The 25,169-nt window shown below is 36.9% G+C and overlaps 1 protein-coding gene across 1 annotated transcript in view; it reads right to left on the bottom strand.

Moving 5' to 3' along the window:
* myo7ab (myosin VIIAb) overlaps positions 1-25,169 on the bottom strand; it is a 57,150-nt gene that overhangs the window by 13,217 nt on the left and 18,764 nt on the right. The window contains 29 exon segments of the mRNA XM_051676999.1: positions 313-495; positions 600-719; positions 1,901-2,034; positions 2,148-2,268; positions 2,386-2,470; positions 2,719-2,903; positions 3,066-3,269; positions 3,693-3,856; positions 3,859-3,920; positions 3,922-3,977; positions 4,415-4,633; positions 6,570-6,654; positions 6,738-6,832; positions 10,182-10,277; positions 10,279-10,289; positions 11,283-11,361; positions 11,363-11,419; positions 11,932-12,058; positions 14,982-15,124; positions 15,228-15,360; positions 17,679-17,751; positions 17,852-18,005; positions 18,211-18,251; positions 18,254-18,320; positions 18,630-18,772; positions 20,745-20,870; positions 21,068-21,248; positions 22,134-22,286; positions 22,398-22,532. Coding sequence (XP_051532959.1) covers positions 313-495; positions 600-719; positions 1,901-2,034; positions 2,148-2,268; positions 2,386-2,470; positions 2,719-2,903; positions 3,066-3,269; positions 3,693-3,856; positions 3,859-3,920; positions 3,922-3,977; positions 4,415-4,633; positions 6,570-6,654; positions 6,738-6,832; positions 10,182-10,277; positions 10,279-10,289; positions 11,283-11,361; positions 11,363-11,419; positions 11,932-12,058; positions 14,982-15,124; positions 15,228-15,360; positions 17,679-17,751; positions 17,852-18,005; positions 18,211-18,251; positions 18,254-18,320; positions 18,630-18,772; positions 20,745-20,870; positions 21,068-21,248; positions 22,134-22,286; positions 22,398-22,532 — 3,432 coding nt within the window.

Genomic DNA, 25,169 nt, shown 5'->3' with positions numbered 1-25,169 from the left:
AATACATTAAAGGTGCTGTAAGCAATTTTAGCCATTGTACATCTACAAGACTGAGCCGTTGGATTAGCCACGCCCCCTCTTTCCAAAACCCTGCACTCCAAAGATAACAAATGAGCTTTACTGAGATAGACAGACATCATGTAGAAACGGTTGTTAAAAACAAAAATAACAAGATAGCACCCTCAACTGACAACTGTTATGAACTACACTGCATAAAAATGGCAGTAAAGCTCAACAATTTGCTGTATAACACATTACAATAGTATGAGAATGTGCAAAATGATTGACAGGTAGAAAGCGTCAGAGACCGCGGCCGGCGGACACATTTTTGTTTGCTACATATAGGGAGAAGCCAAAGCGATCCTTCAGGCCAATTTTGTCTGACAGAGCATTGCTGAGCTCTTCTGCTGTGGTGGCAGAGTCAGTCAGCAGGGTCTTAGTGGTGCAGTCCATGAAGGTCACCGGCAAAATGATGGGCTTCTAAGATTTAGTGGCCTGGAGCAGGAGAGACAGAGAGACCCAGCAAAAACTTTAATTTTTTGCCAATTAATTTCCTCACAGCGAACTCTATGGGTTTTGTGAGGCACATATGGAAATACCTGCAACTCAAGCCAAGAAGGAGGCTGAGTTCTTGTCTTGTTCACAAATGCTCTTCTCAGTCTCTTTTCACAGTAAGGTGCATAACCAAGGGGCACACTGTTATTGAATGTTCGCAGATGCTAAAGAAAAATACAGAAAAATTCTATACAATAACTCTTTACAAAAACCAGCCTAAACTGTTTTTTTTTTTTTTCTGTTTTTAGTGGGGTTTTGGGCAATTGTAAGCTGGTCAGGCTGGGAGACCAGAAGGCCGATGAGCAAAATCAGCTGAACACCAGCTTAGCCAGTATGGAAGACCACCTAGACCAGCTTAAACCAGCTAAGATCAGCACAAAATCTTAGACTGTTTTTTTTCAGCAAGGACATCATTATGCATTTTTGGTTAGATTTAACCTTAAAGGGATAGTTTACCCTAAAAATGCCATCCCAGATGTGTATGACTTTCTTTTTTTTTTTTTGCTGAACACAAACGAAGATTTTTAGAAGAATATTTCAGCTATGTAGGTGCATTCAATGCAGGTGAATGGTGGCCAGAACTTTGAAGGTCCAAAAAGCACATAAAGACAGTTTAAAAGTAATCCATACACCACTCCAGTGGTTTAATACGTCTTCTGAAGCGATATGATAGGTGTGGGTAAGAAACAGATCAATATTTACATCCCTTTTTACAATAAATGTCCACTTCACTTTCGCATTCTTCTTCTTTTGTTTTTGGCAATTCACAATATTCGTGCATATCGCCACCTACTGGGCATGGAGGAGAATTAATGGTAAAAATGGACTTAAATATAGATTTTTTTTCTCACTTACACCTATCATATCACTTAAGAAAACATGTATTAACCACTTGAGTTGTATGGATTACTTTTATGCTGCCTTTATGTCCTTTTTAGAGCTTCAAAGTTCTGACCACCATTCACTTGTATTGTATGGACCTACAGATCTGAGATATTCTTCAAAAACTTTCATTTTTTTGTTAAGCAGAAGATAGAAAGTCATACACATCTGGGATGGTATGAGGGTGAGTAAATGATGAGAGAATTTTAATTTTTGGATGAACTATCCCTTTAAGAAAAAAAATATTTCTGCAAAACACAAATCAATAGGTTAAACTTGAAATGAAGATTGCACACTCTTGGAATGCTGCCTAAAAGTAATCAACAAAAAAGTGCTTTCTTCAGGTCTTTAAATTGCCATTCTCAATTCCTGTTAATATTAAATCATTAAGATCATAGCAAGAGTGTGAGATCTAATTTCCTGCTGACTAATGCAAAAATAAAGAGTAATTAAAGTGTTTAACTTTAACAAATCTTTCAGATGGCGCAAAGAAGCCCACACAGAGGGACAGCAGAATCCAGCCACGGGCATGACTGCTTTTGGATGGGATCTGGCTCAGCTTCTTATAGATCTGACAGTAGACCTCATCTCTAAGAGAGAGCAAACAAACAGAAATTGATACCACATAATACAATTGGTATAAAATGTACAGTACATCTGACAAAACAAGTACACGTGTGTTTGGAATGTGCTATTCAATGAACTGAGGGCAGGGCGTAAAATGCCATTGCCAGTGATAAAGTGGAGTTTCTCTAAATTGGAGGTGGGCCTATCTTCCAGCATGCTATTTCCCCGTAGGCTGTAATCGCTGTCCATTAGCCGTCTGGTCACCTAAAAGAGCATAAATAGTGTATATGATTACAAGCATTACATAAGCTGGTGAAAAATGAATACTTGGATTCTGGGCTGTTTATATAGGCAAAAATGAATGATCAGCCAGTTACAGACCTCTGTGAGCTTGGGTTTCTTCTTCAATGTGAGGGACACCAGCTTATGCCTTGCACTGTTCCTCTTCTGGATGTCAGTAGTGGAACTGTGGGATCAATAATAAAAAGCTTTCATATATGTTATATCATGCAGAGGCTAAAGGTGCACTCAGTTTTTCTTCATTAAATGTTTTACATCTAAAGCGCATGGTTAGACCAGTACAAAACCAGTAATTACCAGAATAAACCAGTCTGAACTTGTACAGTAATTCATACTAGTTCATTAATATTGATAACATGTGAATATTAATTCTCACTTTTACTGCAATATCTTTTACTATTCCCCAAGAGATACAGTCTCACCTCCTCATCTCCCTGCAGGGCCTGCAGCTCCCTTTTATAGGTCTGCTTTCCCAACGTCTCATAGATTTAAGTCATAACTGGAATCTTCTTACTGCTGTCACTAATACTGATATGGTTTTTGGGTTCAGGTAGATCTCCCATAAACCTCAACACTGTGATCCACACAGCCAGAGCTGCCTAAAAAGAACCATCATACTTTAATATGAGTAATGCAGATTAAATATTAGATAGTCAACCTGTAAGCAAGTGTGACTAACACCAATGCTGCAATAATTTTGTCCAGGTCAAGTCTGTGGATATAACTGGTTGCAAATGGGTTTGTGGTAAGAAGACACTTACTAGCTGATCTCCTTCATCCTCATGAAACAGCAGGGGTTGCTTCAGTGGTCACCTCACATAAGTATGTATTGCATTTCCCTGGAAGTAAGTTGCAGCAAACTTTGCAAACTTATACTCTGATAGGTCTTCCTCTTGATCATCAGGAAGAGGAAGAGCCTCATCAATGTCATCTTCCTCATACTGTCTTGGAAAATTCTCTAGATCCTGTTGCATCAAAACAAAAGCAAACTGATATAAGATGCAAGCCATGGAACCAGCTATAAGTTACTCTGTTGAGGAGGGGTCTTCAACAGGTGGTCCACCACATAATTTTTGTGAAAATCTGAAAATATGCCTTAATATTAAGCTGACATCAACCAAAGCTGAAGTTCGGAAATTACAGTTCAACTAAATATTTAATTTTAATTTTCATCCCAAATTAAAATGAGGTAAAATTAAAATGTCATGTAAAAGTATAAGACTCGGTACATCAATAGTTATTAGTAATATAGTACAAAAGCATGTTGTTACAGGACAAGCTTAAAATGCATCACTCAATTGTTTACAATATGAAACTGCTCCGTCTCTTTATCCACCAAGGTTGAAAACCCCTGCTCTAGAAAGATTTACAGTCACAAATTATTGCACCTCAAACCCATCTGGTGCTTCACTCTCCAGGTTGGGAAGAGAGTTGGCATTGCCCAGGAATCCGAACATCTTGTCCACCATGTTGGAGTCGTTGACCGCCTCCTGTTTCTCTCTCTCCATTTGCTTCAGCAGCTCCTTTTTCCTGCGGGCCTCATCCTGCTCTGCCGGCTGAGCTGGGCCAGACACTCCTGATGCTTCCTCTCTACCTCTGCTTGAGCCCTGCGTGATCCTCAGACGCTCCTCCTCAGCTAAGTGCTGCCCCTTGGCCTCTAGCCAGCGCTCCATCTAGAAAGAGAGAGACTTTATTACTATACTTATACTGTAGCTAGAAAAGGAAAGTTCTTCAAGACAATCTAGATATGTGGGCTTGATAAAGCCTTATTTGAAGTCAGATAAATAAATGTAGTTTGAAATACAAAGACCCCTACATTCTTTGTCTTTGAACAGATGTCGGTTTGTTGCCTACATGGCACTGGCTGCCCCCTGCTGACTGCGACTCACAAAAACATGAAGGTAGTACTCCTAGCTTGAATTGCTCCATTAATAGGAAAATTCCTTATTAACAAACAGTCATGGCGCATGAGTAATTGTGTGCCTTTTTTAACACGATACTCAACTAATTGCACTGAATTAACACAATAAATAATTTTATTTTTTCTGTTTTTATTTCTATTCTATTTCTATAACAATTTTTCAAGGTAATATCTGCAGTATGAATTTACCTCCAGTCTGAGATGCTTGCATAGTCTACGTGCAGTCATTCCTCTTGTGTAAGCCTGGATGGTGAGGACTGCATAGAAGCACTTGGAGAACGTCTTCCACAGCAGGAAGCCACGGCCCTGAGCCTGGAGCAGGGTTATTTGCGTTCTGGCCACTTGGTATGCCAGGTACAGCTTTTGCGATCTGTACAATGCCTGCAGTCACAAGAAGCCCACAAGCATCTGAAAAGGAAGCATATTTGGTCACACTTTATTTTAGGTGTTTTCAACTACTATGTACTAACATTAAAATACAAACAATACAATGCAATTATTGTGTTGTTCTGCTAAATTCTCACAAGATTCACATTTGCTGCTACTGAGGTTGAGGTGTGGGTAGGTTTAGGGTTAGGGTTTAGGGTAAGGGTTGGGGTGGGGTTAGGTTTAGAATTAGTGGTTAATGTTAACAGTGTAACTACAGATTAGGGTTAGGTTAATTAAATTAATGTACTTTACATATAAGTATAATGCAACAGTACGTATGCACATAAAAGTACATTCTTTCAAATGCTTATGTACATACTGTAGTAGTTAAAGGATTAGTTCACCCAAAAATGTAAATTAAATCATTGTTTACTCACCTCCGTGTTTTTATAACCCCATATGACTTTCCCTCTTTTTCTTAACACAAAGGGAGTAATTGTGAAAAATATTTGTGCTCAGTGATGTCATACAATGGCAGTTTATGGTGACCACCTCTTAAAGTTTCAAAAGAACGTGAAAGTATAATTCAGAAGTCTAATAAATTATTCCATGAGACTCATGATTGTTATGAAAGCATACGATAAGGTTTGGTGAGAAACAAACTGAAATCGAATGTATTATTTAGTAAAAATGTTTACTGACCGTTATTCTCCTATGCACGTTCATGAGTCTGCAGTTGTTACGCAGCATGCGCGAGATGTGGTGTTCAAGTGAAAACTCGCTATGTTTCGCTTCAACAGGACCACCAGTGATATTAACAACAGAAAACGCAACAGCTGCACACAAACCAGAGAACAGAACATACAAAGATGTCTGAAGAGTTTGTAGTGGAAGAATAGATGCATTTCAATGTCCAGTCCTCAATCAAAAAGTGTGATGGAGGAGGCTGAAGGTAGCTACCAGTATCGCCGCTCCCTTTACGCATATTATACAGTCTGCGTAGGGCACCAACTCCCTAGGGGGGCACCATGTTACCTGAGGGGGGCACCAGAAACTCCACCAGCTGCCCTTACTCGCACTTTATACCTTATTCAAGGACCCAAAAGAAGTTGCAGAACACAAACAAACACCTCGCGATCGCACTGCCCATCGCATTTTGGACCGGGGCCAGTTCATAGCTGACGGGGTTTCCGGGTGTGACGCCAAATATAGAAACCAAGAGATCAACAGAATGTCCCAATGCTCGTCGCAGCTGCTTAGGACAAAAAGAAAAGAAAAATGTTATTGCATGTCTTTTGGTGTCTGAGTCTGACACAGTTTGAATTTAGCTACCTTCAGCCCTATCTCTCTGTTTGATGGAGGACTCTGCTTCAAACAAATAAATCTGGACATTGAAATGCATTTTTTCTTCCACTACAAACTATTCAGACATGTTTGTAAGTCATGTTCTTTGCTTTGTGTGCAGCTGTGTTGTGTTTTCTGTTGTTAATATTGCTAGTGGTCCTGTTGAAGTGCAACAAAATGAGTTTTCGCTTGAATGCCCCATTTTGCGCGTGCTGCATAACTACTGTTGCTCTCGTGCAAAGAGCTCTAAAGCTCGCGTGCAGACTCATGAACGCGCACTGGAGAATAACGGTCAGTAAACATTTTACTAAATAATACATTCTATTTTCGGTTTGAATTATATTTTTGTGTCCTCTTGAAGATTAAGAGGTGGTCATCATAAACTACCATTTTATGACATCACTGAGCGCAACATTTTTTCACAATTTCTCCCTTTGTGTTAAGAAAAAGAAAGAAAGTCAAACAGGGTTATAATAACACAGGGGTGAGTAAACAATGACTGAGTTTTCATTTTTGGATGAACTATCCCTTTCAAGACAACTAATATAAAGTGAGTCCAAATATTTAATATCAAAAACCTCTGAGAAAACATCATATCAACATAGATTGTAAAATTAGCACAGCAACTCACAGAAGTGTAGTGTTTTCTAGAGATGTAGCCTCACCATATCCTTTGTATTACCATCACAGCTCATTTAACTTTCAGGAAGTTTGCTCTGATAGAGAAAAGAGAAAGAGACATCAAACTTTATTTTTGTTCTTGTCCTTTTCTTCTTCAATTTTTTTTATTTTTTCTTACCTCTCCCTCATGCCCCTCACTGCCTTCTGGATAAGAATGACCTTGTCAGTGATTGCTTTATCTCTTTCAGTTTCCAACTGCATGTCATGGTGATCCTACAGCAAATATAGAGGAAGTGAACCATTTGTCATAATTCTCTTAAATCAGTTAAATCAACTTTTAAATCTAACTTTAAAGGAATAGTTCACACAAAAATGAAAATTCTGTCATAATTTACTCATCCTTATATTGTTTCAAACCTGAATTCTTTCTTATGTGGAACACAAATGGAAAAATGTTTATGCAAAAATTTGAGCATTGGTTGTTAGTGGTAAAAACAAGTGTTGAGTAAGTTACTCAAAATAAGTAATCTACTAAAAATTACCAAATACTTTAAAAATGTAATCAGATTACTTTACTGATTACTTCAACTAAAACGTAACCACATGACTAATTATTTTACTTTAAAGTTACTTTCTAAATCACTTTTCTAAAAAAGTATTTGGTTTTCCGCTCAAATTCAAAATGTTTATATTTCCTCCTCATTCGCTGTCGTTCACCTTTCTGCTGTCACAGGAACGCTAACAGACAGTCATATGAATTAATATTTTAAATGTGTTATACATATTACTTAAGCGCAAGGAATGTACTTAAAAGTAATTACTTTCACTGAAAGTCAGTAACTGTAATCTGATTACAAGAATTTAAAATGTAATGCATTACATTACTTTTTTGACTAAAAAGAATTTAGATTACAGTAACTAATTACTTTGTAATCAGATACACCCAACACTGAAACAACACAATTCTTGTATGAACAATTGTGCCACTTAACAAGCACTCTCATGCACTCATGTTCATCCAGATCTTCAGAAGACTTGGAATATGACAAGCAGCATAACTAATTTTATGATAATTTTGGCTCCATTTTAAGCTTTAAGCACCATCAACTGCCACTGTATTGAAAAGACGGACCAGATCTCTTTTTCGGTTCCACATAAGAAAAAGTAGTATGGGTTTAGAACAACGTGAGTGTGAATTAGTAAATTATGACAGAATTGTCATTTTTTGGTGAACTATTCTTTTAATATATCAGTTTCTTCCTAATCATAGCCTCAAGACCGCCAAGATACCACTTTTTGAGTGAATTTTTCTCTAGTCAATTATTGTGATAATCTATTTCAGATAGCCCCACCCCTAAATCTTAAAATGAGTTTAAGTGAGGAACTATAGAGAATATGTGTGTTGATGGAGTTCAATATGGACACAAAACCATTATGGTGATCACCACTGATTACCTTCTGAAGGGATGAAGTGGGCTCCAAACAGCCACAAAGAAACTGAGGCCAGAAATAAGGTAAAAGATTAAGGGATTGGAAGATTAATGGAGGATGGGAAAAAGAGAGAGAGAATTGATTTGTGTTAACCAAGTCTGCTAAGAATCAGCCAAGAGCGATTAGGGCTGATATCATCACAGAGAGAGTGAGAAAAAGAAACCGTGCTAGCCAGCAGGGTTGTGCACCATTCAGAACTGATTTCAGAATGCCTTTTAAATTCAATGAATTTGAACTGAATTCGAAGTAGCAAACAGAATGCAGAACTGAAATTTGAATATTAGGTGTTCAATACAAGTTAAGCTCAATCAACAGCATTTGTGGCATAATGTCGATTATAAACAATAATTTTGACTCTGTCCTTTTCTTAAAAAAAAAAAAAAAAGAAGCAAAAATCAAAGTTACAGTGAGGCACTTACAATGGAAGTGAATGCGGCCAATTTTTTGAGGGTTTAAAGACAGAAATGTGAAGCTTATAATTTTATAAAAGCACTTATATTAATTCTTATTAGGGGTCAAATTAGGGTTACATCATCATATGCATTGGCTATAACTTTACACAGAAAAGATTATCAAGCAATTTTATCACACTAAAATCATGTTAACATGCATATTGTTTATGTTTTGTGGCTATACTAAAATAGTGCATATTTTAACATTTACGAATTGGCCCCATTTACTTCCATTGTAAGTCTCTCACTGGAACCCAGATTTTTTTCTTTTCTTTTTTTTTAAAGAAAAGGAGGGGCAAGTCAAAATGATTTTTTGCTATAATCAATATTATGCCACAAATGCTGTCGATTGAGCTTAACTTGTATTGAGCCCAGAATATTTCTTTAAGGAATTAAAATGGAATGAATTTCAAAGAACTTGCTGTAAATGATGTTTTTAATAATATATTTCATTTTTCAGTATTAATTAATAATTACCCATAACTATGTTATCATACACAGAACATTTAAGGTATTTTTAGAAACACAAGATATTAGATATTAATAATTCATGTTTGAAATACCACCTAGGGCAATTTCTATTTACATTATATATATATATATATATATATATATATATATATATATATATATATATATATATATATATATATTAACCTCAGATTGACAAACTCAATTGCAAAATGGATTGCTGTGGCCTTTAGACCAGTGAAAGGCTTATGTTCAATGATATAGAAATTTAACAAACAATATATGAACTTCTAAAGTCACTTTTTGTGTCTGCCACAGTAATGTAATGTCTTTGAATTATCTGAATTATTCTATTTATTATATACTGTATATTTACTTTTTCAGCCAATATTTATATATGCGATTAATTTCAATTAATTCAAATAATTAATCCTCATATGATTAATTAAATAAATGTTTTTAACTGGCTGGCAGCCCTAAATAATAGGAATAATTGGTTAAAAATGTACATTTACATTTATTCATTTAGCAGACGCTTTTATCCGAAGCGACTTACAAATGAAGAACATGGCAATTTGTCATGAACTGTGAAGCGTTAACAGATCAAATTTGCAGTATCACACTGCCAAGTCTTAATGTGTACAGTTCAATGAACAACTAACCTTGCACACCTAAGATAGGTGTGTAGGACACAAGCCGCAGAAAATTTCAAATTTCTAAATTCTGTTTTTTCCATTTCAATATGTACAGTTCAAAATGTATGATGCATTGATATACGTTTAGTTACAAAAGTTGTATTGGACAAATGAAATTCCTCTATTGTGTGACTGTTAAATTTCTTTGAATTGTAATTCGGTAAATTCTTCTACCTGCCATTTCAATTTAACATCCTGTGGGGTGTGACAAATTAAATTAAAACTCCAATTCATGAATTGAAACGATGCCTATTTTTAAATTTTGAATTTTGCCCAGTCCTGTGAGCTAGACAGTGTTAGCCAGTCACTTCTCTAGAAGTGCCCTCTCATTCACAGTGTATTTTTCCAAGGGCAATTATGCTAACACAAGTCACGACTTTGCTTTTAATATGCAACCCTGACATAAAGCTGCATGACTAGCATTTGGCCCTCAGAGATCCATGGCCTCACTGGCATGTCACGAGCATATTAATGCTGAGCAAATATGGATTCAGTATTGGAAAAGGGCATCACCATAGCAACATCAGCTTGGAAGATCTGCTTGATGAACTTGTTTTTAGAAGAGTGTACCAGCTGGATGATGTCACTCTGGAGGCTGTCTCTGTTTTTTTTCCAGGAAACCTGACCAATGAACCAACAGGGGACCAATAACTTTCATGTTAACTTCTTGAAAATATAAAAATACTGTAGTTTCATTAACATTTTTTATGACAATATTCACATAAGAATGCACATAATAGATCAGAATAGAACAGAAAAAAACTGCTTAATCGTACAGTTCATACAAAATCTTTGTTTAAACACTGACCCTTAACACTTACTTAGCTGAATAATTTTAAACCATGACTTGCAATATACATAAGTAATAATGGCATTATTTTCATGCTGTTTAGCCAGAGGGGAACTGGCCCCCACAGTGTGTCTGGTTTCTCCCAAGGTTATTTTTCTCCATTAACCAACATCTTATGGAGTTTTGTGTTCACTGCCACAGTCGCCTTCGGCTTGCTCACTGGGGCTCTAAATACAATTATTATTTAATTACTTATTTTTAAACACAATTCACAATCGTATTTTATCAAACTACACAATGATGACTCTAAGACATTATATATATTGCAGTTTCATTTTTTGTTAATGCATGATTTTTTGTAAAGCTGCTTTGAAATGATGTGTGTTGTGAAAGGTGCTATACAAATAAAAATGACTTGACTTGCTTAAACCAGCCTAAACTAATTTGCTGGTCTTGGCTGCTCTCCCAGCCTGGTCGGCTGTGCTGTTGGATGGTTTTAGAAGGGTTTTGGGCAATTTTCAGCTGGGAAAGCTGGAAGACCTGATGAGCATCAACTTGGTCAGGCTAAGAGATCAGCTTAAACCAGCTAAGACCAGAGAACTGCTTTAAGCTATTTTTTTTTTCAGCATGGGAGTTCCACTGCATTATACATAGAAAAATGGTGGTTGCATATAAATGATATATGTGTAATTTCAGCATAAGCATTGTTACAATTAATTTTATTTCTCATATTTGACATTGTTAACAATATTATTCCGCTTTGAGACGTTTTTGGAAGTACAGTGTTTAAGGGGATAAAAACATCTTGAGCTAGTAATGTGTACCTTTAGTTTCATAGTGCACCATGCCAGCAAAGTGCTGAATGCCAAACTGGGTCTTGTGACAGTGCTTAGGGGGGGCATGTATTGGTATTTATTTTGTGCTGGGAGTTTAGCTTGTTCAGCATGGTAGCATCTGTTCCCTAAGAAACACAAAAACAAGTCATGTACATGCAACATGGCATGCAGACATCCTCCATTAAATAGATAAAAAAGTACAATGCAACAAAAGCAACTGTTTAAAAAGATTTTATAAGTCAGTCAATTGTTTTTTTAAAGATTTTTATGAAAGAATCAACCTTGTTAAGTGCTTTGCTCTAGGACACAATAGTCATGACAGCTGTGGAAAACTAACCAACAACCTTCCGATTACTAGCCCTGAGTTTTAACTAATACATCATAACACCCTAAAAACAGCCTTCATGGTCTCAACAACAAATTACAATGCAAGCTTAATGAGAGGGCTGAGAATCAACCACGTGCAAGGGCAGAATTCTACTGAAACCTGCATTACTATCCATTTTATAATCCATATACCATCTATAGTCCAGCAAACTGCTAAGTCAAGACAGTTGACTCTTGCCTCATAGTGTGCCAAAATGAAATTCAAAATCACCCATTCTTCAAATCTGGCAAGCCGCTTCCTTCATTTTACCTTTGGAAACTTGCTCTACTCATCAATCAGGGAAATGATATTTAAAGGTTTGATTGCAATCATGTCCAAGGCATCCTGGTTGTTGGTGAACTCGATGTGTTGAAAGTTGATGCACAGCTGCTCAAAACTACAGCAGGAATGCACAAGATTAGTAAAGACAAAACTAAAGTCTTAAAAAGTTGAATGATTTCCATGAATTCCAACTGGCTGTTCAGAAAATCCCTTTAACAATTAGCCAACTCTTAACCTCCTGAGACCCCACGTCCACATGTGTGGACGTTATGTTTTGGCTTCGCTATAGGCTATACATAATTTATTTGAATTTAAACAGACTAATTTCAGTTCAGGAGACTCTAGACTGTCATAAAAGGGTTCAACTTTAGACACATAGAGTGATGCGACAAAAGAACATGGCGCCGATCACAGCTGAGTTTGTCTTTGAAAGAAACAGCCACAAAATCTGGTAAGAAACCTCAATACATTTTTACATTAAAACATGTTTGAGTCACAAAAGTAGATTAGAGTGTCTGGTTTCATCTGATATGCCATTTTACTTTCTTTTTTTTAATCGATTTATTGCAAAACAGCATGCTGTTTAACACAATGACCATGTGCATTAACTATAGGCTCATTTTCCTTTAATATTCTATATTTACTGTGCATTATTACATTGTGCATCAATGGATGCATTCAAAAGCTGGAAAATGTTGCTTTCAGAGGATGTATACGGAATTAGGATGAAAATAAGGTGCATTTCAAACTATTCTGAGACCAGTGCAGAAAGGCAGCACACTGAAGGTTAAGTCATTCCCTAATTAGGGAGCAAGGGAGCAAGGGAGCAAGGGACCATCCTATAGCTTTCCTATGCAGCCAAGTGAATTTACTCCTAACATTCAGTCAAAAGTTTAGTTTCAGGCTGCAGATGATGTATGGACCACTCAACATGTTTGACAGACATGGGGCAATAGTAATCAGTACATAGATTCAGAATTTTTCAAGCAATATGTTATTTAAACATGGTTGGCAGTGTTTGCATGATGCTGGCCATTACTTTTAATAGAATTATTTATGCTAATTTCTGATGTAATGTCTGTAACATCTCAAAAACATGAATAACCAACACTCCTGGAAACATAATAAACAATTTAATAATAATAAAAAAAAAAAAAATCTGACTTTCTGTAGCGTAGTATTATTTAAAATTTCACAACTCCCCACTGTCCACACATGTGGACATACATTTTTAGGAAAACTGTTTTTTTTTTTTTTTCATGTTTCTTTGGGGCTACTAGTTACAAATCAAAAAGGGAAATGGAAAATGCACACAGCAGTCACGCTCTGGTCTTATGAGGTTAAATTTATCATAAAATCAAATTTGGAGCTTTTAGTCAATGTCTATTTGCTTTAAATATACACTATATTGCCAAAAGTATTCGCTCATCTGCCTTTAGACGCATATGAACTTAAGTGACATCCCATTCTTAATCCATAGGGTTTAATATGACGTCGGCTCACCCTTTGCAGCTATAACAGCTTCAACTCTTCTGGGAAGGCTTTCCACAAGGTTTAGGAGTGTGTTTATGGGAATTTTTGACCATTCTTCCAGAAGCGCATTTGTGAGGTCAGACACTGATGTTGGACGAGAAGGCCTGGCTCGCAGTCTTCGCTCTAATTCATCCCAAAGGTGCTCTATCGGGTTGAGGTAAGGACTCTGTGCAGGCCAGTCAAGTTCTTCCACACCAAACTCGCTCATCCATGTCTTTATGGACCTTGCTTTGTGCACTGGTGCGCAGTCATGTTGGAACAGGAAGGGACCATCCCCAAACTGTTCCCACAAAGTTGGGAGCATGGAATTGTCCAAAATCTCTTGGTATGCTGAAGCATTCAGAGTTCCTTTCACTGGAACTAAGGGGCCAAGCCCAGCTCCTGAAATACAACCCCACACCATAATCCCCCCTCCACCAAACTTCACAGTTGGCACAATGCAGTCAGACAAGTACCGTTCTCCTGGCAACCGCCAAACCCAGACTCGTCCATCAGATTGCCAGATGGAGAAGCATGATTCGTCACTCCAGAGAACGCGTCTCCACTGCTCTAGAGTCCAGTGCATCACCACTGCATCCGATGCTTTGCATTGCACTTGGTGATGTATGGCTTGGATGCAGCTGCTCGGCCATGGAAACCCATTCCATGAAGCTCTCTACGCACTGTTCTTGAGCTAATCTGAAGGCCACATGAACTCTGGAGGTCTGTAGCGATTGACTCTGCAGAAAGTTGGCGACCTCTGCGCACTATGCGCCTCAGCATCCGCTGACCCCGCTCTGTCATTTTACGTGGCCTACCACTTCGTGGCTGAGTTGCTGTAATTCCCAATCGCTTCCACTTTGTTATAATACCACTGACAGTTGACTGTGGAATATTTAGAAATTTCACGACTGGACTTGTTGCACAGGTGGCATCCTATCACAGTACCACGCTGGAATTCACTGAGCTCCTGAGAGCGGCCCATTCTTTCACAAATGTTTGTAGAAGCAGTCTGCATGCCTAGGTGCTTCATTTTATACACCTGTGGCCATGGAAGTGATTGGAACACCTGAATTCAATTATTTGGATGGGTGAGCGAATACTTTTGGCAATATAGTGTATATGCTAGTGTACAAAATTAGCCTTTAGCAGATATACACATTTAAAATGTACAGTCTTTTCTGGGAAAATGGATAAAAAGTATTGATGATTCAGATTCAAATGCTCTCTAGAATGAGAATGTCCCTCCCCCAATATCCACCAGCAACCAACCAGCAAGTAGCAAATAATAATATAGTAGTGACATAATTAAAGCCTATTGGCTATTTAAAAAAAAAAAGGGGACAAGCCCTTCAATATATCCTGCCCAAACTTCCTGTTTGAACAGGAAATACATCAACACGGGAAAGAAAACTGATTGTCAAGTGATTTCATGGGGTCTTTAAGACTTCAATTAGATTGTTTACCTGATGCAGACCAGAATTTAGAGAAATACAAATTCTATGGAATTACATATCAGAACTCACCTGTTCATAGTGAAATTCTCAAAGCTGATGATGTCAAGAAGGCCAATAGATCTACGAACAGCCTTGTTTTCTGTGGAAGGAGCCCTATAGATGGCAGCATTGACTTTATCCACTATCCACACAAATAACCTCCCATAGATTCCCTGATGAAGACAAAAATCATCAAATTAGTGGATATAGGTGTCTTCTTTGACAAATCTTCAGGTGACCATCAAAGCTGAACCATTTGATAATGAGCAACTTCACCTTGACAAAAGCATCATGGATATCCAGGTCCTGGTCCATGCTGAAGGTTGTGGACACAATCTCTCCTCTGGTGATTAGTATACTAGTAGTCAGGCATGCTATGACATCCTGAGTGTCCACCTGCACAAAGGATCTGCATACAGTAGCTCATTAACAGCTGACCAGGCCAATAAGTGGTCAATGACAGGTCAATAACAGCTACAATGTAAGTAAGCTACATTTTCATAAACTGCAACATTTATAATTACAGGAAGGTTATGTTCAGCAGAATGGTAATGTCTTAATATTTATATTGACTCTGCATAGTGATTATTTAAAGGGATAGTATTTACTCAACCTCATGTTGTTCTAAACCTGTATGACTTTTTTCTTCCATGGAACACAAAAGGAGATGTCGGCAGAATGACAGCCTCAATCCCCATTAACTTTCATTGTATAGAAAAAAGATGCAATGCAAGCGAATGGTAATTCTAACATTCAGCCTAAAACATCTTTTCTATTGATGTTTCATTTGTGAACTAATCTGTATTTTTGAACAAATCTTTTAAGTGAATGAATTGTTCTTGTTCACCTCTATACACTTACTCATATTTCTCGTTCACTGATGTCTCTCCCTTTTGAAGCCAATGAGCTCTAGTTTGAGGGCGAGATTGCTTTGGTGACTTTACCTGTAAAGACTGACTATAACACGAGCCAATAGCATACGAGTGCTAGCATTTAGGAGCATATCATTGGTTTCACCTGCTGAATGAATACACCCCTTTACCATACCAGTGGAGTCAGTTGTTTGAGTCTGAATAAGTGAGACATCTCGTTCATGAATGTACTGGTATACTTGTTCACGAACAAAATGAATGAATCTCTCAGTCATCTCGTTTGTGAACAAGGATCTGCTGAATGACTAAACAAAGAGAGAAATAGGTGAAAGACAAGTTTATAGCACAAAATCCCCAATTTACGAAAGTGTAAAATTACTGAAGACAATACAGTTAAAAGGATATGAATTACGAATGGAAATGTTGTGCTTTGGTGCACAGTATAAGATATTTAGGCTTTTCTTTCATTTTTGATCCGCAATCATCACAAGTGTGACTCACAAACAAACAGTGCACAAGGGTTAACTTTTTTAAATCGTAAAAGACGGACATTTGGCTCCATCTACCGGCAAAATGGTGTAATTAGCAGAAATGGCCAATGAACCAATTAATTAATGAATCTGAACAAATCTTTTTGAAAGACTCGAGTCACTGAGATGAATCAAAATCACCACCACTAATCTTTTGTCATATGGGGTTGAAAGAAGAGCATTTCACAGTATATTGGGTCTTTAAAAGTCATAAACTTGCATTCTTATGATGTTTTAAAATGTGACACCAGGGGGCAGACACAAGCAAAGCAAATGGTTTTAAAATAATAAAAGCACTGAGACACAGTCATTTGAATCCAAGTGAAAACAGCAGCTTTGGAACAAATATTTTGGACAGTGGTAACATGGAATGGAAACAGAGGCAGAAATGACTGACAGCAGAGCGCTGCCGGCAGGACGCCTGAACAGACTTGACATGCTGTGCCTGTGTCTACGATTATTACATTAGAATGAAAGTCTGATCCTCACTAATGACTACATTTATCTGTAACTCCCCTTCCTCAACTGCAAAGATAATGCAGAACCACAGAGTTAATGGGAGAAAGGAATCTTAATAAGACAGCAGAAACAAACCCCCTTTTAGTGACAGAAGCTCTGAGACAGTAATATGCTAATTTTATAATGGAATTGAACTGAAGCAAAAATCAAGATGTCCTACTAATGTTATGTTACTTTAAAGGTGCTTTTTGTCATTTTTGGAGCTTGAGAGAACATTTTCAACATTTAATTTCATTTTATGGAAAAAGCAGTGTGAATATCCCGTCTAAAATCTCTTTTTGTGCTCTACAAAAGAAAGTCAGTTTTTTGAATGGTGACCAGACCTTTCAAGCTCCAAAAATCACATAAAGGCAGCATAAAAGTTATCCATATGACTCCAGTGGTTAAATCTATGTCTTCAGAAGAAATATAATAGGTGTGGGTGTGAAACAGATCAATATTTAAGTCCTTTTTTATTATAAATCTCCACTTTTACTTTCACATTCTGAAAGGGAAAGTGGAGATTTATGGTAAAAAAGAATTGAATATTGATCTGTTTCTCACTTAAAGTGATAATATTAATATATTAAACCACTGGAGTCGTATGGATTACTTTTATGCTGCCTTTATGTGATTTTTGGAGCTTGAAAGGTTCGGACAACATTCACTTGCATAGTTTGGACCTACAGTGCTGAATTATCCTTCTGAAAATCTTTGTTTGTGTTCAGCAGAAGACAGAAAGTCACACATTAAGGATGGCATGAGGTTGAGTAAATGATGAGAGAATTTTTGGGTGTACTATCCCTTTAAGGCTGTGGCTTTTTCACACATGCACAATTACCTCACCTCCAGCAGAGTGGCGAACCAACACACAGGTATCTAGGTTCCTCAGCGTTCGAGCTGTAAGGGCAACACAGAAGTCACACTGACTGACTTGACAGCATCTGTTATTATTAATGGCATCCTCTGTGTCACGCCCCCTTTATGCTACATATCTCACCCTCATAGTGCAGGTTACCCATATGCAGGATGGCAGCCAGCAGTTTGGAGATCTCTCAGTTTTCTGTTTCATTAAATATTAAGACCTTCATGGCTGACAGGATTCTGGAGTACTCCTTCATATCCTCCCTTCCCTCACACACAGTACAGTTTCCCTGACACACATAGACACGCATGCAAGAGATTTACAAGCACTCTTTGGTCCTCTACTGCCATTAGGAATACATCAATGTGCAGGGCATATTTTTCCTTTTATATTTACCAAAATGGTCTATACATATGTTTTCATAAAATACAAGAAAAAAAGCACATTCTAAAATGAATGCATTAGTCTGTACTGATAAGACCACAGGCCCTCACCATGGTAAGATAAACATAATCTGTGGCCAGGCCTAGACCTTAGTCTTCTGATCAGGATTTATGCCTGCCAGCATACAGTAGAATATATGGTAGTTCCTCTCATTGGGTGCCTAAAAAGACAGTTAAATGCAATCTCATTATTGACATCACACCACTTAATAGCATTAAAAAAGAAAGACTCGCAGCATAATGAGAAATTATACAACAGTTATTTGTGGACGACTAATTTGATTTGACAGTGTTCCATGAGTGCGTCTTATAACCGAACTATAACTTTTCATTGTTTGTGCGTTGCTCTGCAACCCTTTTTTTTTGGGGGGGGGGGGGGGGGGTTGGGAATCAACCCCAACATTCTAGGAATGTCCTTTTTAGATTTTATTTTTAAAACTAAAAAAATCTGACCTTCCTCACCCTCTCACCTGTCTGCAAACTCTGGATTTCTCCAGCAGGTACTGCTCGATCTTTGCCCCCTCGATAGCTCCCCTCTTGCTGAAGTGAATGTCAATGTATTTCCCAAAGCGGCTGGAGTTGTCATTGTGTATGGTCTTGGCATTACTGACTGCTGTGGGAAAAGTTCAATAAAAAATCTGATTACCATGGTGTTAGACAATTATTAAAAGAGGGACACCAAATAATTGAATGCAATTACAAAAGTTTAGGCAAAATTCATAAATGTAAGATTTGAATACGTGAATTTTCAATTTACAAGTTGGAATTGATGTTGAATTTACCACTATATTAATAGGCATGTCATAATATATCAATATATTGACTATTGATCGTCACATTATTTTATCTATATACTGTATTTTTGAGGCATCAATATATTAAAATTAGCCGACATTTCAATTAGAAGTCTAATTTATATGCTTTCCAATTCACTCAGTTGTCCGTCTGTTTAACAGTCTAGCGTAATAGCATTGGGAGACCACAAGAGGGTGATATAACAAATTCTGAAGCCGGTTGTGGGTAGGAAAGACACAGGTATCACACACAGGACAAGCTGATGTGGCACAGCAGATGGCAATCCAAAGTTACAAAGGTTTTGTGCATCCTCAAGAATGAAAAAAGTGACATTGATAAGTTTGCAGGCTAATGTATGAAACAGGTATAACTACGGAAACAGAACGATTAGTAATGGCAACGTTTATTATGCAGTTTCCCTGTATGTATTATTGAATAAGTCTTTCATTCAAGCTGTCAAACCACAAAACGACATATTTGTAACTGAAAATACATTGTGTAGGCTATATGAAAGATACATATACACAATATATCATCCAGTGATGGCTAGAGTAAATAATCTTTGTACTTTGATAATGATTGGGGTCGAAATGTAATGGAAAACTATGCAAGTTGCGATCCTGAGCGTTGGCGGTGTGTGCGTACCTTCGTAGAAAATAACTGTTTAGAATATCAGAACGCGCCAGACGTGTCCGGTGTGCGACCCCCTTTAATTTACCCCGCCGCTCATATTTTACCAAAGTTGTGTTGAGAAATTTTTTTGAAATACAAAGAAAATGTGTAACGAGCAGCCCTATTTATATCTGAAAAAATCTCAATATATTTCGATAATCATCGGAAAAATCTTCCGATTATCGATACGTGAAAAAGGCATCAATCCCAAGCCTAATATTAATATCAGCTATTGATTCTGGAAATCCCCATTATGTTGCATGATAATATTTTTATAGGTAATTCATACTGCAAAATGAAATGTATTATTAAAAACTCCTTTTACAGCAGTATGAATTTCTTTGAATTTCATTACATTGTAATTCTACTTCCTTATTTGAATTACAAGTCTACTGTACATCTTGTTTGCAACCTAAATTCAAATTCAAATTAAATTCAGGAATTGAATCAGAATTTTAAAAGCATTCTCTTTTAAATTCTGAATGGCATACAACCATGTTTCATAGCATAGTGAATCATGTCTGTTAAAAAACTTAAATAGAAAGACTTAAAAAATATTGTTATGGAATGGAAAGACAGGCCCTGATTTCAGTTTCAGCACTACAGTGATGTTTTGGTCTCCTTACATTATGTGGTCATTAATCAATGCCAATGCTAAAAACTTAATTTATTTTTCTCTGTGAGCAATGTTTACTGGATGAAATATTTGAAAATGTATTTAACAAAGAAATGGCTTTGATGCAATTAGTAGTGTTTTAACATCATACAGTTTCATACAGCATACAAGTTTTAGTTTGGTGGCACATTTTGAAAAATAAGCAGCCCTAGTTGCTTAAAATCCTAAGCTTGCTCATGCTGTCTCATGTTTGTGAAATGCTCTGGAGTGCTGGAAATGAATTCATAAGCATACTGTGCAGAAGAATAAAACATTATCAAGAGGGTGTAAACAAATCATAGGGCAGATCACTGTGTTGTGATCTGGAACTGGAACTGCCCTCCTCCAGTGTAAGTTAAAGTGAATCATTCTCTTGAACATAATGAATACTACTAGCAGTCTTAGGATCAGTGTCAAACAGGCTAGGATTTATGTCATGAGGTTTAGAGATGATCTTTCTGACCTTCTAAAATAGGGTTTGCTTCCAAATCCTGCTGCTCAGTCCAGATGTGTTGGCCACTGACAACCGCCAGGAACTGCAAGATCAACTTGATACTCTCGGTTTTCCCAGCTCCAGATTCACCACTAAAGAGCACAGAAAACACACACACTTACACAGTCAACAAAGCCATGTGCTCAAACCAGTGCATTACATTTAGGTAAAATTAACACACATTTAAAGGAAAAAGTTTAAATTTTTTTAAAATTATTATTATTGTGATGGTGACTATGACAGATTTTTCCTTTTTGGAGAAACTATTTCTTTACATATTTTGATTTATCTGATGATGCAGCACTGGTCTTTGTTGTTTCTTTGCATACTGAAGTAGCAGTTATCTGCAATGCCAAAGATGTGTGGAGGCATCTCTCCAAACTTTGTGTTTGTATTGAGGTGGATCTGATCAGCGGTGTAGATGGGCAAAAGCTGATATGGATTCACAGCCACCAAGATTGATCCTGTGTATGTCTGAGTTTAGTGTTAATGTCATTAATGTGAATACATATAAATGTATAAATGAACATATGAATTAACCACGAGAGGTTATAAATAATATTCACAAATCAAACTGAGGTAAGCATTAAGAATAAAAGATGGTGAAAAAATGGCAGCTCCCTTGTTAGGTAAGCAAACAGCAAATAATGCATGCAATGAACACATGGCATTGGTAACCCTTATAAAATTATATGGCCCTATGTTCTTGAATGGATTGAAAATGTAAAAAAGGCACGTAAAGCTCCATGAGAGGATTTTGCTTGGGTCCACTGATTGAACTGATGTACACATTTATTTATATCTCTATGACAAAGTCTCATTGCTTTCCATCAAGTATTCTAGTGGTGAGAACGGCTGAAGTGGATACATTGATGAAATAACACAACAGGTCATATTTCACTGAGGCAATTTGATATGAAACCTGACACAACAAAAACAGACAAAAAAGCTATACCATTTAAGAGACCAAAACAAATCATTCACTCATTTATTTCTATCTTTTTTGGAATGGAAAGACAGATTTCAGATTCAGCAGCCACTACAATAAATGTAAAATGTTTTAGTCTCTTCACACTGGATCAATCTATTTTTCTCTGTGAGCATGGCTTGCTGGAACAAATCTTTAAAATGTATTTATCAAAGAAATGGCTTATAATTTATTATGCTGTTATTGCTAAGCAACAAAACAAGCTGTTGTTGAAAGAGTAAGACAATTTGTAAAAGACTCAAAATAAGCACCGTAAAAACCACAAAGACACCTGAAAGATAAGGACCTTGAATTACCCAGTCTTATAACATTTTAAAAGCAATAAAATTAACATCAAATACCTGACAGAGAAATAAAAAGGTCATGTTTACATAAATAACCCTGTCATTGTAACGTATCAGGAGATTTCGGAGGATTCCAGACTCATTCAGGTCCCCGAGACGGATCATGTCTTCCACCCCATGAATGGAGGTTGGGTGCATAGGCTTAACGTTTGTTGCTTTCTGGAGAACAATATGATGCTCCTATGTGGAGAAAAGAATATTGCCAATAAAACTGAGATTTAAAAACATAAATTTCTACATGCTTCCTGATTAAATGAGAAAAGAGTTTAGTTCACTAACTGGTCATGTCACTTACATGTTGGATGCTATTATCTGTCCTTCATCATCCAGGACTTGGATATGTCCAGAGTCACAGAGTTTGACCACTGCACCAACAGGGACATCAAACTCATGGCCTGCTCTAAGGTCCAACCAGACATAGACCCCCTACAGAGTAACCACCAATCAATAATCAAATATCAATTATTAATACCAATACAAATTGTTAAAAAAATAAAAAATAAATGCTTTGACATCCATGTTTATTTTATTTTTTTTATGTGAACAGTAGGGTTGCCACGGTGTACGATGTTATAGGTTTCACTCAGTACAAGGGACAACACCGGTGTGAAATTTTATACTAGGTAAAAGGGGGAAACATTATGAATGGAACTTCCAATATCAAAACAATAGCCTAAAGAATAGTTCCCTAATGAAGAGTTTGCGACCCATGACACATTAACCTAAGTAACACATTGAAAGCCAGACGTTCTTTACCAACATATATTACACTGACACAATGTTTTTTCGGAGGAGTGCAGTCTCGTGGAACATGTGTATGTAAAGGGTTCTCACTCTGAATGTTTTTTTGCAAGAATAGTATCATCTATGAGAATACTGCAAATTACCTCAGACCATCTCAGCTCAGGAGATGATTTGAGTTCAGTTCGCTTTATTTTCACTGAGCAGTTCGTTGTGAGCACAACTCTGCAGGGTCACTTTATATATATGCTAAACATCTGTGATTAAATCATAAAATAATACAAAAACACGTTCACCTCGAACCATGATTTATATTTCAGTGATTATTATCATCATTAGAATTATTATGTTTACATTTATAAAAATGAGTAACTTTTTGGCTCAAGTTTATTTTATTTTTTTTAGCAGTTTCTTAGGCTGAGAATCTCAGAATTTATCATAATCTATATTGTAAAAAAAAATTAAACGTTTTTCTTTAAAATGATACCACACACTTGACCCTCCTTGTTTTTTTTGTTTTTGTTTTTTTTTGTTGAGTTATAAGGTTGTAATTTTGGGTATGCTTCTGAAATAGGAAATCTTTAAAAACGCCCTCAGAGCTTAAAGGGTTAAGGTAGTCTGTCGGTTTCAGCTGGTCTTGCCATACTGGTGCTCGCCTGGTTTAACTGGTCAGCCAGCCAGTCTCTGACAATGACCAGCTAACAAGTGCCCAGAACCCCTTAGAGCAGCCTGATAATGCTGGGAAACCAGTTAAGACCAGCGAAGCAGCTTAAGCTGGTTTAAGATGTAGCTATTTTTTCAGCAGGAAACATATAAGACACATGAAAAATTAAAAAATAAAATAATTTATTACAAAACATATCACATTCCTGGTAAAAAAAAATAAAAAAATAGGCAGTTAGATATTATGGTCTTTGGTCTTTCAAAATGTTTCTATTTATTATAACACTTTCTTTGCAGGCAAGTGCTTTTTGATTGGTTGTCTGTTAATAGGTTGTCCATTTAATGTGAAGTGTTGCACCCTATATGGGGAATTAGGCTGAAAAGTCTTAACCTCAGTCTCCTGCAGACTGTATTGTCAACCTTCGACTCAACATGCCCAACACAGTACCTGTGTGTCCCAAATGACGCACTATATACTATGCACTTACAATACACACTATGTAATCAGCCATGTATCTTATACATTTTTAAAGTGTAGTATCGTCCCAAATGGAACATTAACAGTTTTTCATTACAAGAAAACATTCGCTGTTTTTCAGCTGACGGATGTGACGTTTCAAACGCACAGATTGCGCTGCCACTAGCTTTAGCATGTTAGCCAAACTCAAGTTCAACACTTATATTTCAAATAATGTACATATTTAAACAGTGTGAGGTGATGGTGAAACATTCAATTTACATTTGTGAGGTACTGTCTTCATGGAAGTTTCACTAGTTGCCACATTCACAATTAATAACAATTGTTTTGTCAGGCTAGCATTGCGGGTACTTGTAGCACACTTCATTTGGTTGCATTTTCAGTGTGAACACACTACTCACAGTACTTGTGAGTAAATGGGTTAGAAAAGTGCAGGATATGAGATTCAGAATGCACCTAGTGAATACACAGCAGTTCTAAAGTGGGAGGGGCTTGTGTTATCATAGCAATAAGACTTCTGAATAAATAAGCAGGACTTTTGTAAGGTGGCTATTGCACAATTAGACAAACACTGCAACTGATTTGTAAAGGCAGCATCATCCAAGAGGAATTGAAGGAACTAAAGTTTTGTTTTTCATTTTGTAAATTTTGAAATATTTTATTAAATACCTTTTTTTTTATTTGTAATTGTACTTTTTTATTTATAATATTTAATACACAGTTAGTTTTGATGTTGATGCAACATGATCTCACGGTAAGTGGACATGTTGCTTCTGAATGTTCCAGTACCCAGACATCAGACCCATTATGCCGAGTTACAGACAAGTGGCATCTCCCATCAGACATTTTTGCACTAGTTCAAATGTGTTCACCTTCTCCTGTGACATGACTGATAATGTGCTGTGTCAGCAGCAAGGGAGACCTGGGTTCTCATCCTGTGTTAAAACCAGGAAGTGATCACATTCGCATAAACAGTTATGAGTACGATTTTCCCTCTAACATTTTTTTTTTTTGTTTTGTTTTTTAATTGACAGTTAGGTTTAGAGTTTGTGTTTGAAGTTAGAGTTAATAAAACAGGCCAGGGGTCGGCAACCCATTGGCACATGAAGGTGTAATCACTGGCACGTGACAGTGAGAGAGAGGAACTAGTATTTTATTTACATGAAGTCCCTTGCAACTGC

Source organism: Myxocyprinus asiaticus, chromosome 38 (genome assembly GCF_019703515.2).
Source record: "Myxocyprinus asiaticus isolate MX2 ecotype Aquarium Trade chromosome 38, UBuf_Myxa_2, whole genome shotgun sequence".
Taxonomy (NCBI): Eukaryota; Metazoa; Chordata; class Actinopteri; order Cypriniformes; family Catostomidae; genus Myxocyprinus; species Myxocyprinus asiaticus.
This window is presented reverse-complemented; position numbering and strand designations above follow the sequence as displayed.